Source organism: Jatropha curcas, chromosome 2 (genome assembly GCF_041381405.1).
Source record: "Jatropha curcas cultivar XTBG-Jc1 chromosome 2, XTBG_Jcur_1.0, whole genome shotgun sequence".
Taxonomy (NCBI): domain Eukaryota; kingdom Viridiplantae; phylum Streptophyta; class Magnoliopsida; order Malpighiales; family Euphorbiaceae; genus Jatropha; species Jatropha curcas.
In genome coordinates, this window is record NC_143152.1 from 27,948,601 (window position 1) to 27,963,339 (window position 14,739).

General features: G+C 30.7%; 2 protein-coding genes across 3 annotated transcripts; one reads left to right on the top strand and one right to left on the bottom strand.

Annotated features, from left to right (window-relative positions):
* Positions 1-5,982: 5,982 nt before the first annotated feature.
* LOC105649080 (HAD superfamily, subfamily IIIB acid phosphatase) lies at positions 5,983-10,328 on the top strand. Of its 2 annotated transcripts, XM_020685256.3 has the most exons (4): positions 5,983-6,133; positions 7,155-7,534; positions 7,610-7,822; positions 10,055-10,328. In XM_020685256.3, the coding sequence occupies exons 2-4, from the start codon at positions 7,158-7,160 to the stop codon at positions 10,230-10,232; spliced, it is 768 nt and encodes a 255-aa protein (XP_020540915.1). In that variant the 5' UTR covers positions 5,983-6,133; positions 7,155-7,157; the 3' UTR covers positions 10,233-10,328. The 2 variants fall into 2 exon arrangements, with proteins under 2 accessions (XP_020540915.1, XP_012091016.1); XM_012235626.4 differs by lacking the exon at positions 5,983-6,133 and having other exon boundaries at positions 7,146-7,534.
* Positions 10,329-10,436: 108 nt separating this feature from the next.
* Positions 10,437-13,541, bottom strand: LOC105649079 (BTB/POZ domain-containing protein At3g08570). Its single transcript, XM_012235625.4, has 4 exons — positions 13,251-13,541; positions 12,460-12,526; positions 11,202-12,356; positions 10,437-11,097 (listed from the first exon to the last, which is right to left on the bottom strand). Exons 1-4 carry the CDS (start codon positions 13,322-13,324, stop codon positions 10,573-10,575), a joined length of 1,821 nt encoding a protein of 606 aa, XP_012091015.1. The 5' UTR covers positions 13,325-13,541; the 3' UTR covers positions 10,437-10,572.
* Between the last annotated feature and the right edge of the window lie 1,198 nt (positions 13,542-14,739).

Genomic DNA, 14,739 nt, shown 5'->3' on the forward strand with positions numbered 1-14,739 from the left:
TTTTCAAATTGGCTACGATTAAAACTACTTTTTAGAATATTCTAAATTTCATTTAGGGCGATATCGAAAATCTCATTATTTTCCCTCATTTTTACATTGTTATATAATATAGATATAGATAGATATATATATACATAGATAAGAAAATTATAGTCATAAATAATAAAACGAATAATATTTTACATGATATAAATATTTTTAATATTAAATTTCCCAATTAAATAATTTTAAAACATATTTTATACAAACTTAATTTATGTAGTACTAGTATTATTTTAATATTCTCAAGATATTATTTAGTGCAATCAAATTGTAATCAACAAGCAATTAAGTAATAGTCGTATGTAGTTATCTATTATCATGATAGAAATCTACATATCATACTCATTTTCTTTGCTTTTATCCATGATTTTTTTATATAAATATCAAAATTATTAGTTATTTCAAAAATATTGAGAATGATTAATTATTTCTAAAAAATTACTCTCATCTTCAATAAACACAAGTAATTATTTATATTATTTTCTAAAATCAATTTTGATCAATAGAGATTGGAGTAATAAAATGAAATAAAGTAATAATTTAGTGAAATAAAGTATTTTGTAAAAGTACTGTTTGTAACTGGTCATTAGCTTCTGGGATGATGCATATGATGATTAGCAATTACTTCCAATGCATGTAACTGATCTGGTCCCACCTAAATGACTTTCTGTATATATATAATGGGAAATAATAAGTGAGTTCATCAAGAAAAAATGATGGGCTTAATTTCCTGCCAACTACCTCAGGAAAATGGTTATTTATATGAGCTTCACAATTTATGAATTAATTGCACATTTATGGTAACGTTGGCACTTAAACGGTAGCAGGTAATAAGAGTAAGGAAAAAGCCATAGCTGAAAAACCTTTTCTTTCTTTTCCCCTTTAACAAGGATATATCATTTTCTTTTTTAATCATTTGTCACATGAAGTTGGTCACATGTTCTAATTTTATATATTATATTAAATTCATTTGAAAAGAATTATTACTACAATACCACTATTTATTAGTCTGTCCTCATTTTTTATTAGTTGTATTATGTTATTTAATCAATTCAGTCTGAATTTTACAAAAAAAAAAAAAAAAAAAGAAAAAAGAAAAATCATCCATGTATATCAAATTTCCATCAAACAAACAAATCAATTAGACTATGATAGTAATGTCAATTTTTTTTATCAGCAATTCATATTTTATTTTATTAAATTATAAAATCAGGAAAAACTTATTAAATTTAAGAAACTAAACCCGAGCCAACAGACTTCCCCTATACACCCAAAATTACACTTCAGTTTGATAAATGAAAAAAAATATAATTACTAAAAACTCTATACAATAGTACAAAATAGACGTAGATATCTCCTCGTAAGATAAGGAAAGATAAGCCAAAAAAAAACCTGCAAAAATTTGATTTGTATTTGGGTTTGCCACATCAGCTTCCTGCTAAGGAGGGACCAAAGTCATGAATGAATACCAATTTCTGTTGTGCTTACTGAAATTGATAAGATAGTGGAAACCGTGCCTTATGATTTTGATTAAGTACCACTCTAAAAATTGACTTTTCCTCTAATGATATACTAAGTATCTAAGCTTTTTGGTCATGTAATTTAAATACCTGAAAGGTAAAGATTGCCTAAACACTTAAAACTTGGGGAATGAGATTACTTGGTAAGACAAGACTCCAGTTTTAGGCCATCTATTACCCTACAGACACCCATCCTCTCCTCTTTAGAATATCTACATTGACAATGAATTGGGACCTAAAATCCCACTATTAAATTTGCAACTCAACCTAGATTCTACAAGGGTATGTATACTGTCTATCATAAATATTAATTTTAAATATTTCAATTATAATTAATTATGTCTGGTCTGAATGCTAAAGTTGACGCTCTGGGTCTTAATTCGAAGCCCTCCTTCATCTACAATGCTTGGACCATTTGAGAAAAGGAAGTGTGATGGATGTATGGGCCAACATGCTAAGCCCAATAGGATGTCCACGTGATTGTTGGTTCTTCGTTGTTGTTCAGGGGGAAAAAGATAAACGTTCCTGGAACAACCAAAAATTCCGACAACACCAGCTATAAAGATCGTCCAGAATCAACTGACATGTCATAAGTCATATCAATTCATTTTTATGGTAACCAATAGAAAGACACTGTTTGCAGGCAGATATTCTTGACTTGAAACTTCCAATTCTTATTTTGTGGCATTTTTTTCTTTAAAAAAGAAATAAAAAATTAACTTTGGTTTTTTTAAAAAAGTATGCAAAAAAAAGTTAAAAAAGAATGAACTCTGTTACTGAAAAAGAAATTCTACCAACTTTAAGTTTTTTTTAAGTAAAATTTCGAGCATTCGATTCTTATAAATGAAGAAAATTTTGACTATAAACGCTTTCAGTTACGGAAACGCTTCTTCTCACGGACAGATGACATGTGATCTAATTACGTTTTGATTAAGGAATTGTAGAAGTAGGGAAAATACTAGAGAAAATATTGAGATTGGACAGCAGCGATAGGGACAATAGCGTTGATTATGGAAGATCACATGCTAAAGAGACGTATAGACACGAAAAGGATGACTAAAGAAGAAAACTCCATTTCACGTTAACAATCTCTATGGCCTCACAAGTGGTTACAATTATTGGTTTTGTTTTCCCCTACCAACCAATTATTTATTGTCTCCATTCAATTTTAATATTATCAATTTAATTATCACTAGGAACAAACAAGGAAAATACATTCCTATTTAATAGTAATGAGTAAAAGCCTTCAAAACATAGCGGAAACTCCGCCGGCTCATTCTTCAACAGGCACGCGGTCAATGCCCCTGACTCTTTCCATCGCTTGAGAATTTGCAGTTTCATGTTCTATTTCACTCTCCGATGGAGAGGTTTTTTACCCTTTCTTTGCGGTACTAAATATACTGTGACCGTGTCTCACGAGAAAACAAAGAACAAGCCGTTAAAATACGAACGTTCATCTCCATCGCATCCATACTCACTATGTTTCTGACTTTCTGCCATCACCTGCCTTCTCTGACTGCTACGTAGGAGCAGTCGGCTGTGAGTTTTTTCCTTCAACTTTCACTTTTGTAATTTTAAGTATTATTGGATAATTAACAGTAACATTATGATTATTATTTTATAAGACTATAAGATCCAAAATTATATTCTTTTAAAGAAATTATAATACTGTTAAATTATTATTTAAAATTGCAAAATTAATATACTCATAAAATATAAAATAAAGAAAGAAATCAAATAAACCATTTGTCTTTATGGATATTTTTCAGTATGACCCAATGTTGAGCTTGGGCTATTGATTTGAGCATGACATGCAATTGGGCCAATCTAACCATTTCACCTTTTTGACAGTATTGCGACATTTTGGTTCTTGGCCCAACGCCTATCCATCAGCTTCTTCTCCTCCCCCTCCTCCTCTTGAAAATTGAACTTTGAGCTTTGAAATTCGAATTGGGCAAGATCCCTCCTACATTGGGTTGAATTTAGAATTATCTTTTTATTTTTTTTGAAATTGAACTTTTTTCAAAAATCTAAAAAATAAAAAATATATTATTTCTTAAATAACACATTATTACAATTTTAAATAATATAAATATAATTTATCAAAAATAATTTAATCCCTCAAATGATGCTTTATCTTAACAGCAAAATTAATGCCCTAGTACCGGTTCGATCTCCTTTCATTTTTAGTAGTTATCCATTCTTGATTGGTAGCATATGGTACAAAATTAATTAATTAAAATAATATTTTTCACATAAAATATATTTTATAGCATATATTATTAATTAAATAAGGGGCGACTTACCATTTGGATGACTAAATTGCACATTAATTAAATAACATGTGTAAGCAATTCATTATGTAGAGCTATTATTGGAAAAAACGATAAATACTAGTGCATTATCCACTATACATAATATTTAAATTATTAAATAAAATGCTTGACTTTTGACCTTTACATACATAATATTATTATATTAATATAATAATTAGCAGTAGTTTCCATTATTGAAATTAGAAATGCGTGCAATGGAGAAATGGAGAGGCCTTTGTGGTGTGGGTAGGCAAAAGCAATAAATAGAATAGGCATTGGTGGGGGAGTTGACGGCACCTGGAAATTGAAGATTTTACGACAGATGTTTTATGTTTATTTCCTACATATATAACAAATGAGCCATTGTGATTGTGCCCATTTATGACCAATGGAAACATAAAAATTTCCACTACATGACATAATAACATTTCCTTTGTGGCTTGCATTTTGTTCTACAAGAAGTAAATCCATAATCAAGCATTAACAGTTTTTTTTTCCTTCTTGCGACCGCACCCACCAGTGGTTTTTATTTGGTCTCTAGTGCTCCTGCAAGAATTTCCTTCTCTAAGAGTACGTCTACAAATATAGTTTTAGTTTTAGTTAGATTTAGGGGTGGCCAAAATCAAGTTTTCGGAATCAGAACCATCGGTTCCGAATCGATGGGAACCGAAACCGGAGCCGGTGGGAACCATAATCGGTCCGAATCGGAACCAAAACCCGTCCAAACCGGTTGTATTTCAGTTCCACCAGTTTTGGAACCGTGAATTGGCGGTTCCAGCTCTAGTCAGAACCGAAGGTTCTAGTTCCATCTGAAACCGGCCGGAAGCGGTCTGAAACTGGCCTGAACCGTCCGGAATCATCGATTTTGGAATCATTGAGGAACCGAAACCGGAACCAGAACTGTTCAATTCTAAACCATAATCGAAACTGTTAATTTTCGGTTCGGTTCTGATTCTAAATTTTTTGGAACTAGAACCGTGGCCGCCCCTAATTAGATTAGACTTGTCTGAACTCAATATATGGATTAATCTATAAACCCTATTAATGAATATAGAAACTTTTAAAATTTTATTTTCACGTTATCTTCTTCTTTCCTCGATGAATAGCGAAAAATATCATTGTTTCGATAAAAACTTGTTTCATTTTGATTTAGTTTATGAGTTATCTCTATAGACAAGCAATGAATCATATTTCGGACAAGCTCGTAAGCTCCTTTTACATCTTCGATGAGGACATTGTATGTTTTGATGGTTTTTACATAAATTAATTTTAGGAAATAAAAATAAAATTTTTATACGGCGACATAAATGTTGGACTCTTGGTGAGAGATTTGGTGTAAGTGGAGAAGTCGGTTCATGGTAGAGAGGAGACGACATGACCAATTGGGAGAAAGCATGAAATAAAAATAGAAATGTTATGGTATGATACGCTGACGGCTGTGCCTCCACTTTGGATGGTTGATGGGCTCTGACTCCTTTCCCACTTTTCGATTTAGCCTCTCACCCAACTTCTCCATTTTTCATCCCATAAAACCTTTGGCACGTGATTGATTCCTCTCGCTGTCCACAGTGGAGGTAGAAAGTATAATTTAAAACTACAAAACCTAATTTTTTTTTTTAATTTTAGGAAGATGAAATTTATTTATTTTTTAATTCATTTAATAGATAAGTTAAATATGATATAAGTAAAACTCTCCTAAAGAATTAATATGTTATTATTTATTAATATTTTGTGAAATATGTATTCATATCACTCATTTCAAAAGTATTGACAGTTCGAGATAATAATAATTTGAATTTCACTGTGTATATTTATAATATGATAGTTATTAAAATTTTCTAATATTGTTAAAAATTTTCAGACTTAATTTTTTTTTGTTGATAAACCTAAGGCATACATTATTTTATTTATAATTTAAATTTATTAAGAAAATTTCATAAGCATAAATGTTTATAAACTATATATTTAAAAGCTGGAGCTAACCAGAACTCCATAGGTAGGCTAGGGCTAGTTTAATTTGGTTGCTCTTTGTTTCTGCCCTCTGACTCTACCCGCACCATGCTGGTTGTTACTGAAACACCATTAGTGGGCTTCCAATTTTAAGGTCACGCATCGTCTCCCTATAAAAACCTTTGCCAACTGAATCTTCTTTAATCGTTGATCAATCTTCTTTAAAATTCAATTGAGCTCGACTGATCTGGATTTGCATTGTGTAAGCGAACGAAAGAAATAAAGCGCTCTTATTAAATTTTAAAGGTATCTTATTATCTCTTAATTACCTACTATGGTGTTTGAAAATATTTTAAACATTTTCTCTGTTATAATGTCATTTTTATACAAAAATGAGCTTAGCATATTAGATTTAAAATTACTATTGTTTCATTTATTTATATATTTTGAACCAGTCAACAATTTGTCAACCGACGTGCCACGGCATTGAACCAGTCATAAACACGTGAATCATACAAGTAGTCATATGAATAATAGTCCTCTTATAATTTCTATTTTGAAAATTTTAAAATTTCAAAGTATGCAAAAAAAAAAAAAAAAAAAAAAAAAAAAAAAAAAAGAAGAAAGAAAGTGTATCTGTAAATTTGTTCATTATAACCTTTCTTTTCTTCTATTACTTTTGCACTAATTAAAATTAATTTATTTTGGGAAAAAAAATATCCCTTATATATGTTTTTATATTAACATGCATGCATAAGAAAACTTCAAAATGAGGCAACTTCCTTTCATTCTATAATAATAATAATAATAATATCAATTGCTTTCAATATATAATTTTTTTTTAGGCCCAATAGACCAAAATAAAATTGAAGTTACACGGTGGGTAGCATTCCTCTTACTCATCAAATTAATGAAAACTATTGTGATAGAGAGGATCCAAATTTGAAATCTCTAGATCTTCACGTAAGTGAGAAGACTAAACAAATAATCACCTGATTAGCTTTTCCAAATAATTTCAATGACAAACTCTTTCAAATACATTCAGTGTCTTCAAAATATTATTATTTCTTGGATTCCAAACACGTAACGATATACTTTCTTTGGTTGCGTGTGTTTTGGACATTCCAACTCATGATTGTAATAATGTAAGCCGTAATGGCTTTAGTGCTAAAAATTCCACAAGAGAGACAAGTAGACTCAAGACCTAATGCTCTTTATAACTTAATTTATCATCTCTTATGCTTATAACTGCAGTACTTCTGTTTATATAGGAGAAACAAGTTAATTAACGCATCCTGTATTTTCTTTTCTTGTTACCATGTTCAAGGCAATGGCTCAACGCTTGCAAGAACTATTCATATTCTTCTTTTTAGCAATATTTTCCAGAGCAACTAGTCTTAACAAGCCTCATTCTAGGGCTACCCTTCCACTAGAAGCAGTAGCTCATAGTTACTGCCTGAGTTGGCGGTTGGCAGTGGAGGCCAACAATGTGGGTGGGTGGCGGACAGTGCCTGCTCAATGCTTGCACCATATTGAAACTTACATGACAGCTGGGCAATATGATCGTGACCTTGAGTTCATTGTTGACCAAATCTTGAATTATGTGAGAGGAATTGTTCTTTCTGGAGATGGGTTGGATGCTTGGATTCTTGATGTTGATGATACTTGCATCTCCAACGTCATTTACTATAAAGGAAAGAGATTTGGGTATGTTTTTCTGATCAGAAGTTTTTATTTACTAAGACAAATTAATTAGCTAATTTATAATTTTGGTGTGGATAGGTGTGAGCCATATGATCCAGCTGGTTTCGTGGCATGGGCATCGAAGGGAGGGTGTCCAGCCATTCCTGCTGTGCTTAGGTTGTTTAAGGAGCTGGTGCCCATTGGGTTTAAGGTTTTTCTAGTTACTGGCAGAGACCAAGAAAATCTTGGCCAAGTTACTATTGATAATTTGCATAATCAAGAATTTATTGGCTATGAACGATTAATTTTGAGGTCAGTAATCCTTTTCTTTTCTTTAATATATTTCACTTTTAATTTATTAACGATGGATGCTAATTGACAGACTCTAAGATATCATAGACTACTTTTCAAGTAAAAGGTTAATTGATTGCGTTTTGATGTTTATTCCTTAACTGTATAGATAACTGTCTCTTTTAGATTTTTGCATTTGACAACAGCTTTGTTTGGTAATATGTATTTAGGAAAAACTACTCAAATCAGCTAATAATTAAACTAAAATTTACTAAAATAGTAAATTTTGCTGACAGACTTGTTAACGACTAAATATAAAAATATTCTTTCATGTTTATGATTCTATGTCAAATATCCATTTAGTTCATGTAATTATGAGATTTTTATATATAAATTACAGATTAGTCCCTAATAAAATATATATGTATTATACCCACTAACTAATTTTCTTGAGGCAGAAACAAATTCTATCCTTTAAATATAATTGTTTTAAGAGGAAAAATAGACTATCATTGACGTCAACCATGCCATCTTGGCTTTTAATATTTAAGCATTTTGAACTTTTTCTGTATTATAAGGCCCATGTATTTTGAATTCTAATATCTGCTTTAATTTTCTAGTATTGACTCAGTGTTATAACTCGCTTGGAATAATTTTTTATAATATCATTTACAAATAATAAAATTGTGTAATAATATAATTGTGAACATTATAAAATTGTATCTCATCGATGTATGTTAAAAAAAGTTGTAATATCAAAAGACGTGCATGATATAACTTAGGAGTGTCAAAATATGTTGGCATATCAGATTCGATATAAATTATCCTAATACGCGACACGATTAGAGTCAACACAAACACCACCAATTTAATAATTGTGTTAAATTTATGGACACGAACACGACACAAAAATTAAACAGGTGATATGAACACGACATGTTTAATGCGTTTAATATCATAAACAGGTTAAGTGAGTCATATAAACATGTATACAACTCACTTAACATGCTTATAATACTTTTAAATTTTAACCTATTTAACTCCAGTAGTATTTAAATATAAAATTTCATACATAAAATGCATAAATTCTTCAAGATTCATAGCTAAACTAAAAAAGTAATACAACAATAAAATTTAAATAGATTTTAGTTGGAGTATTTATATCTAACATAAAAAGTACCTTTTTACTCTTAAATAAATGGATCACTCGCCTAATCTGCGACACAACACGTTTATATTCGTGTCATGAATAGGTGACTTGTTTATGACACGAATCCGTTTAACCTCAACCCTAATCCATTTATTTCGTGTGTTAGGCAAAACGTGTTCGCGTGTCATTACCTATTTTAACGCCCCTTGTATGACCTGCATGAAAAAATGCACACACACTCTTAATGTATTGTTCAATAGTTATAATAATTTTGAGAATTAAATAAGAAATTAAGTATTTCTTTTATTTTATGTTTATGATATATTATAAATGATTGTTTATTTATTTGAAATATTAATATAGTATACTTATTCACTGCAGTGTGTGCTACCTATATCACTTGTTTTTTTTGGATATAAAAGAAAATTAGAATTAATTTTTGTCTACAAATTTATTTTTATAGTTTTTTATTTTCCTTATAATTTGGACAGAAAATTATCGAAATTCTTTTTCCTTATTTTTCTTTTTTATTTCCAAGTACAGTAGTTTTTACTTATTAATATTAGTTTAGTTTTTTTTCTTTTTTTTTTTATATTATCTGAAAATATACAACAATTTATCTTTTTACAATTATGCTAAATAATTACTCTTTTTACATTGACGATACTTACACTTGGCTATTATTATTTACGGTAGACTCTTCTATCTTTATATATTATATAGATACAGCATAAATCAATAGTATTAACCTCGAGTTCAACGGTATCAATTATGACAATATCGATTTGACTCTATTCGAACTTTTGGTTGATCCTTTATACGCTCTGTTTTTATTGGTAGATGACCGAATAGAATTTGAAAATCTTGATCATAACCATAGGTGAAGGGAGAGAGTGGCTAGCTGGGGATGTGGTCACTAGTCATTACCTCTTACCTCTAATTTTTTTTAAAAAAAAATTATCTTGGAAAAAGTTTTTTTTTTTTATTTGTCCCCTCTAAATTTTTGAAAAAAATTTTTTGCCCCCTCCTAAGCTTGATTCCTGACTCCGCAGAGTGATAATTCTCCATCACTTGTCTTTCTTCTTAACTGTTTAATCTCTCAGGACCAGAGCATACAACGGTCAAAGCGCAGTGACATACAAGTCTAATATAAGAAAGCAACTAGTGGAAGAAGGGTACAGGATATGGGGGAATGTGGGCGACCAATGGAGTGATCTACATGGAGATTTTGTGGGTAATCGAACTTTTAAGCTTCCAAATCCTATGTACTTTGTCCCTTGAATAAATTCAATGGAATGCTGGTTACAAACTTTCAGTTGCTTCTTGTAACAGTATTCGTTTATTACTAATAAAAATATTTCATGTTCTAGTCCATAACTTTTTTTGTTCTTCGGGCATCTGATAATTATACAGGACACAAGAACTCTAGTTTTGGTATAGCAACTACTAGCATTTGATCAACTAATATATACTTCAGGCTATAACTAGTGATAACGTTATGAACTAATATATATCGATAATATTATATTCCATTCTTTTACGGCTTACTGAACTTAATCTAAATATAGTTGTGATTCCTAGGAAAACTAACTGCAAATTGAAAAATACAAGAAAAACCAAGCTAGGACACAGAATGTCTTCGGCTTCTACCAGGTTTTCCTTCTGTTCCTCGAGATTTTCGACTAGATTTTTGTCGTCTCCCTCCAGCTGGACTACTGAAAATTCCAATCCTTCCAATACCTCTAGATAGTGAAGTGAAGAACGTTTTTCCATTTCCAGACTTATCTATCATTCCTTGTTTCATGTACATTTGCTCTTTCTCTAGCTCACTTAGTCTCACTCTCATTCTTGATATTTCAAGCTTAAGTTCTCGATTTTCTCTTCGTAGAGAAGCGTAGTTATCTCGAGGAGACATGGCTGCACTAGGTACACCACTGCTTATTCTCTGTGATAGCAATCCATCTCCTGAACTTCCAGATAGGGTGTTCTTTAAACGAATTTGCTCAAAATAGAGTACTCTTACTGTCATTTGCACTGGTAGTCGATCATTTTGTGCAGCATGGTTGCATGCTTCTTGAGATAGCTTTTGGCAGTCTATGAACTTGCATAGCTTCTTACAATCGTGCTCGGATAACATTGGATGAGCCTGCACAAGAAAAATGAAGAACAAATGATTACTTAAACAGAAACAGTTCCTCAGAACTTACTTGAAGCATTGTTGAATGACTCACATAGAAAATTATATATTACCTTCAAATATATATCAATTGCTCTATAAAGCCCATCATCAATCACTCGTGCATAATCAGGCAGTATTTCAACCATAGCAGTGAATTTCTGCAAACTTAGATATGGGTCCGGCGCAATTTCTGCTAGATATGCATCAATTAGTCTTCCTACTTTCAACAAAGAATTATGCCCTGGGGATCCAAGGCCTTCAGATTCATAACCACAATCTTCATTTTCTTCTTCTTCAACCCTTTGAAGGAAATTGACTAGTATCCTATGAACAGTATCAACATCAAACAATGAATCCCCACTTCGAACAGACGGTATGAGAAGATCATCTAGTGAAACCATTTCTAAACGAAAAGCAATTCTCCTTTCAAGTTCAAGTCTACAAGCAATGGATGCATCTAACATGATTGCCATCCTTAACATACCAAATAGAAAACTAAGTGGAATGGAAGTGTTCTTTTCTGTTGGCATTATACTCACAAGGGTTTCCACAATTATGCCTTGATCACTTTCTGTTAAGCAGGGACTTGGTTTCATTTTTGCCGGATTCCAAATTTGATATTTTCCAATTCCTTTTAATGATGTTTGAGCATAATGCATCAAAGAAGCAACAATACTGTCCGGTCGAACACCAACTCTTCCCATTGCACAAATGACTCTTTGATAATAATCAATCTTTAATACAGAGAGATCTTCAATCCACCACTGAATACAACCATTCTTAAGTTCCGTAGATTCACCATCACAATCTAGCTGAGCAAAACCAGATACTAACTGCTCCTTACAAGCATTTATAGCAATAGCCTCAATACATCTACTTGGAATTCCTACCTCCTCAACTATCGCAGGCAGCATTTCACAAGTTGACAGTACTTCTACAGACTTTTCAAGACTTTGAACCACAATGTCATTTAAATAAATCTCTGTGCGTTCAATGAGGTTTTCTTCCCTGTAATCTTCTGTCATTTCCAAGTATTCTGCAGCGCAGCGCAAATGGGCAACATTTGCAGTTGTGATCTCAAAGTTCATTCCATAACAGAATTTCATCGCAAGTTCAAATGTGTGAGATCCACCAGGTAAGTTTTGAAGTTCCAATTTGGAAATATTCAAGTCCTTAGCATCTGCAACCATTTTTCGAATCTTTCCACTTCGAGATACAAGGGGAAACTGCAGTCAACAAGAGATAAACATTTGCTAACAGATGTTTTGAAGCAAAAATTAATCGATTGCATCAGAAATGTTTGAATTGAAAGAAGAACTAAGGACTTACCTTATGCAGCAGAAATGACTCTCCATCCACAACAATTGTAATGTCCCCAGCAACATCTGAAAAGATTCTATATGGAAGAAAAAAAAATGTATTACAAGCACATTCACGTAGAATTCAAGAATGTCCATCATAAGGCCAAACCTTTGAATTATAAAATTAAAGAATTGAAAATGTTTAAATCTCTAAATCTTAATAAAGGGTTCCTGCTCATTTAAAGAAAGAATTGAGATCTGGGTGTCTTTCCATTCCCCTTTTCTTTTTATCATAACTACTATTTCAACTTGTGCATGGTGATCACTGATCATAATAAGTCAAAGCACTAATTAACAAACAGAACATATTGAGTACTTACATATGCAATAACAATAAGTGGGGGGAAAAGAAGAAAAAAGGAAGAAAAATAACTGATCTCCATTGAGACAATACAGGGTCTAATTAAGAAATTAATCAAACATATTGTAAATGAACAAAAAGAATATTATCTTGTAATTAAAACAATTGATCGGTTACCAAAGAAACAATTCTATTCCAACAACAAGGTGTAGATCTCCATATAAATATTCTAGTCCAGAAAAGAAGAACATATAGTGGAAAATGGTATATAAAATTGTAAGTCTCCGTACTATAACTAGAAAATGGTATTTGGAGGAAAAATATACTATAAATTATTCTTTAATGAAACTTTAAGAAATAATCAAAGCAACCCATATTACATATCTACATATATAAGAAACTGCACCAATCAGTATATAAAACAAAATGATCACAGAAGGAGAGACAGAGCTGAGTACCTAGTGGTGAATGAGTTGGCGAATTTAGGAGTTGGAGAGCGCTTAGAAGAGGAGAGAGAGTTTTCAGAAACCATTTTCTTTTTCTCTTCTCTTCTGCAGAAAAAGAGAAAAGAGAAAAAAAGAAAACTATGTATCTACATCTCAGAGTGAGGAAGAAGATGGAGGGAAGGTGAATGATATTATTGAATTTACATATATAGCCTCGCCTTGCTGATTTACCAAGAAGACAAACAAAACAAGCTAGCTCCTTTAGCTTTTCGTACAAAGCTATTCAATCGGTCTTCTCTCTCGCATTCTCCTTTGCTTCTTTTAACGTTACTTTTTTTTTTTTTTTTTTTTTTTGTATTTTTGCACTTTAAAAATCTAATCTTTAGTGTGTTACTGACTGTTTGTCTATAGCTTTCGCCATTCCTGCAAAACAGGATAATTCGAAATTTCGAAATTCTGACCATTTTTGGACGTTACCTCTTTAATATATACTAAGTATGTTCTTAAATCCTTAATTTAATGGTTCCAAACCTTCTATTACAATCACACCAATCATTACATTTTTTTTTCTTATAATATTTTTTGTTTGTTAATATTATTTATTTCTCTCGAAGTCTTGCAAACTCTTATCAGTTCATATGACTTATAGGAATCATTTATTTAGTAGAATTTGAATGTTAAATATAAATTAATAGTTTATTGAGCTGAAAAAATAAGAATGTATTAACATAATCCATTGTTAAATGATTTAAATTTTTTAATAAATAAAATATCTAAAATAAGTACATTTTTACACATCTAACATTTTAAATATGTAAAAATAAAATTATACTGCATACAATAAAATTAGACATATAAATTTATTTATTTATTATACAATTATCAATGGTAAATAAACAATATACTTAACTATAACGAGGCACTCTTGTCTATTTATCTCGGGAGAACACGATATATGATGTCATTTTATAATATAAAAGAAAAATTGACAAATGCATAAATTCATCATTGAAGTTTAAAAAATTAAAAAAATTGCATATACTAATACTTTTACTTGTAAAATTTATTTTATTAAACACTCTAACTTGTAAAAATTAAATCAATTAAACACTTGTTTAATAACTGAAAAATATAAAAAATATTGTTTCAAAATTATATTAACTACATATCAAATTAATGTTTTCCATATAAAAGCTAAAAGATTTAGAAATTATTATTATTATTATTATGTAGAGATGTACAATATTACCAAAACGTATAACTTTAGGGATACAATATCTAGGTCCTTCAAAAAATTTCGATTGTTATAAGATTTTTCACGAAAGATGTACAAGGATAAATTTATATCTGACCTTGTATCTTTTTATCCAATAAACTATATAGTTTATTATTGTCTAATTAAATAAAATAGACTGTTAATAAGATAAAATAAACTACCCTTAAATTTTTACATCAATTTTTGTTCTTCCAATTAATTTGATTTTAGATAAACTATGTCTCC

What these genes read in the sequence shown, in the direction of transcription:
- LOC105649080 (XM_012235626.4), top strand. Translation starts at nt 7,146, where the DNA reads ATGTTCAAGGCAATGGCTCAACGCTTGCAAGAACTATTCATATTCTTC. An exon ending in TATAAAGGAAAGAGATTTGG is followed by an intron (nt 7,535 to 7,609) that starts GTATGTTTTTCT and finishes TGGTGTGGATAG; the next exon opens with GTGTGAGCCATATGATCCAG. An exon ending in TATGAACGATTAATTTTGAG is followed by an intron (nt 7,823 to 10,054) that starts GTCAGTAATCCT and finishes TTAATCTCTCAG; the next exon opens with GACCAGAGCATACAACGGTC.
- LOC105649079 (XM_012235625.4), bottom strand. Translation starts at nt 13,324, where the DNA reads ATGGTTTCTGAAAACTCTCTCTCCTCTTCTAAGCGCTCTCCAACTCCT. An exon ending in AGTCATTTCTGCTGCATAAG is followed by an intron (nt 12,357 to 12,459) that starts GTAAGTCCTTAG and finishes TGTTGACTGCAG; the next exon opens with TTTCCCCTTGTATCTCGAAG. An exon ending in CAATTGATATATATTTGAAG is followed by an intron (nt 11,098 to 11,201) that starts GTAATATATAAT and finishes TTTCTTGTGCAG; the next exon opens with GCTCATCCAATGTTATCCGA.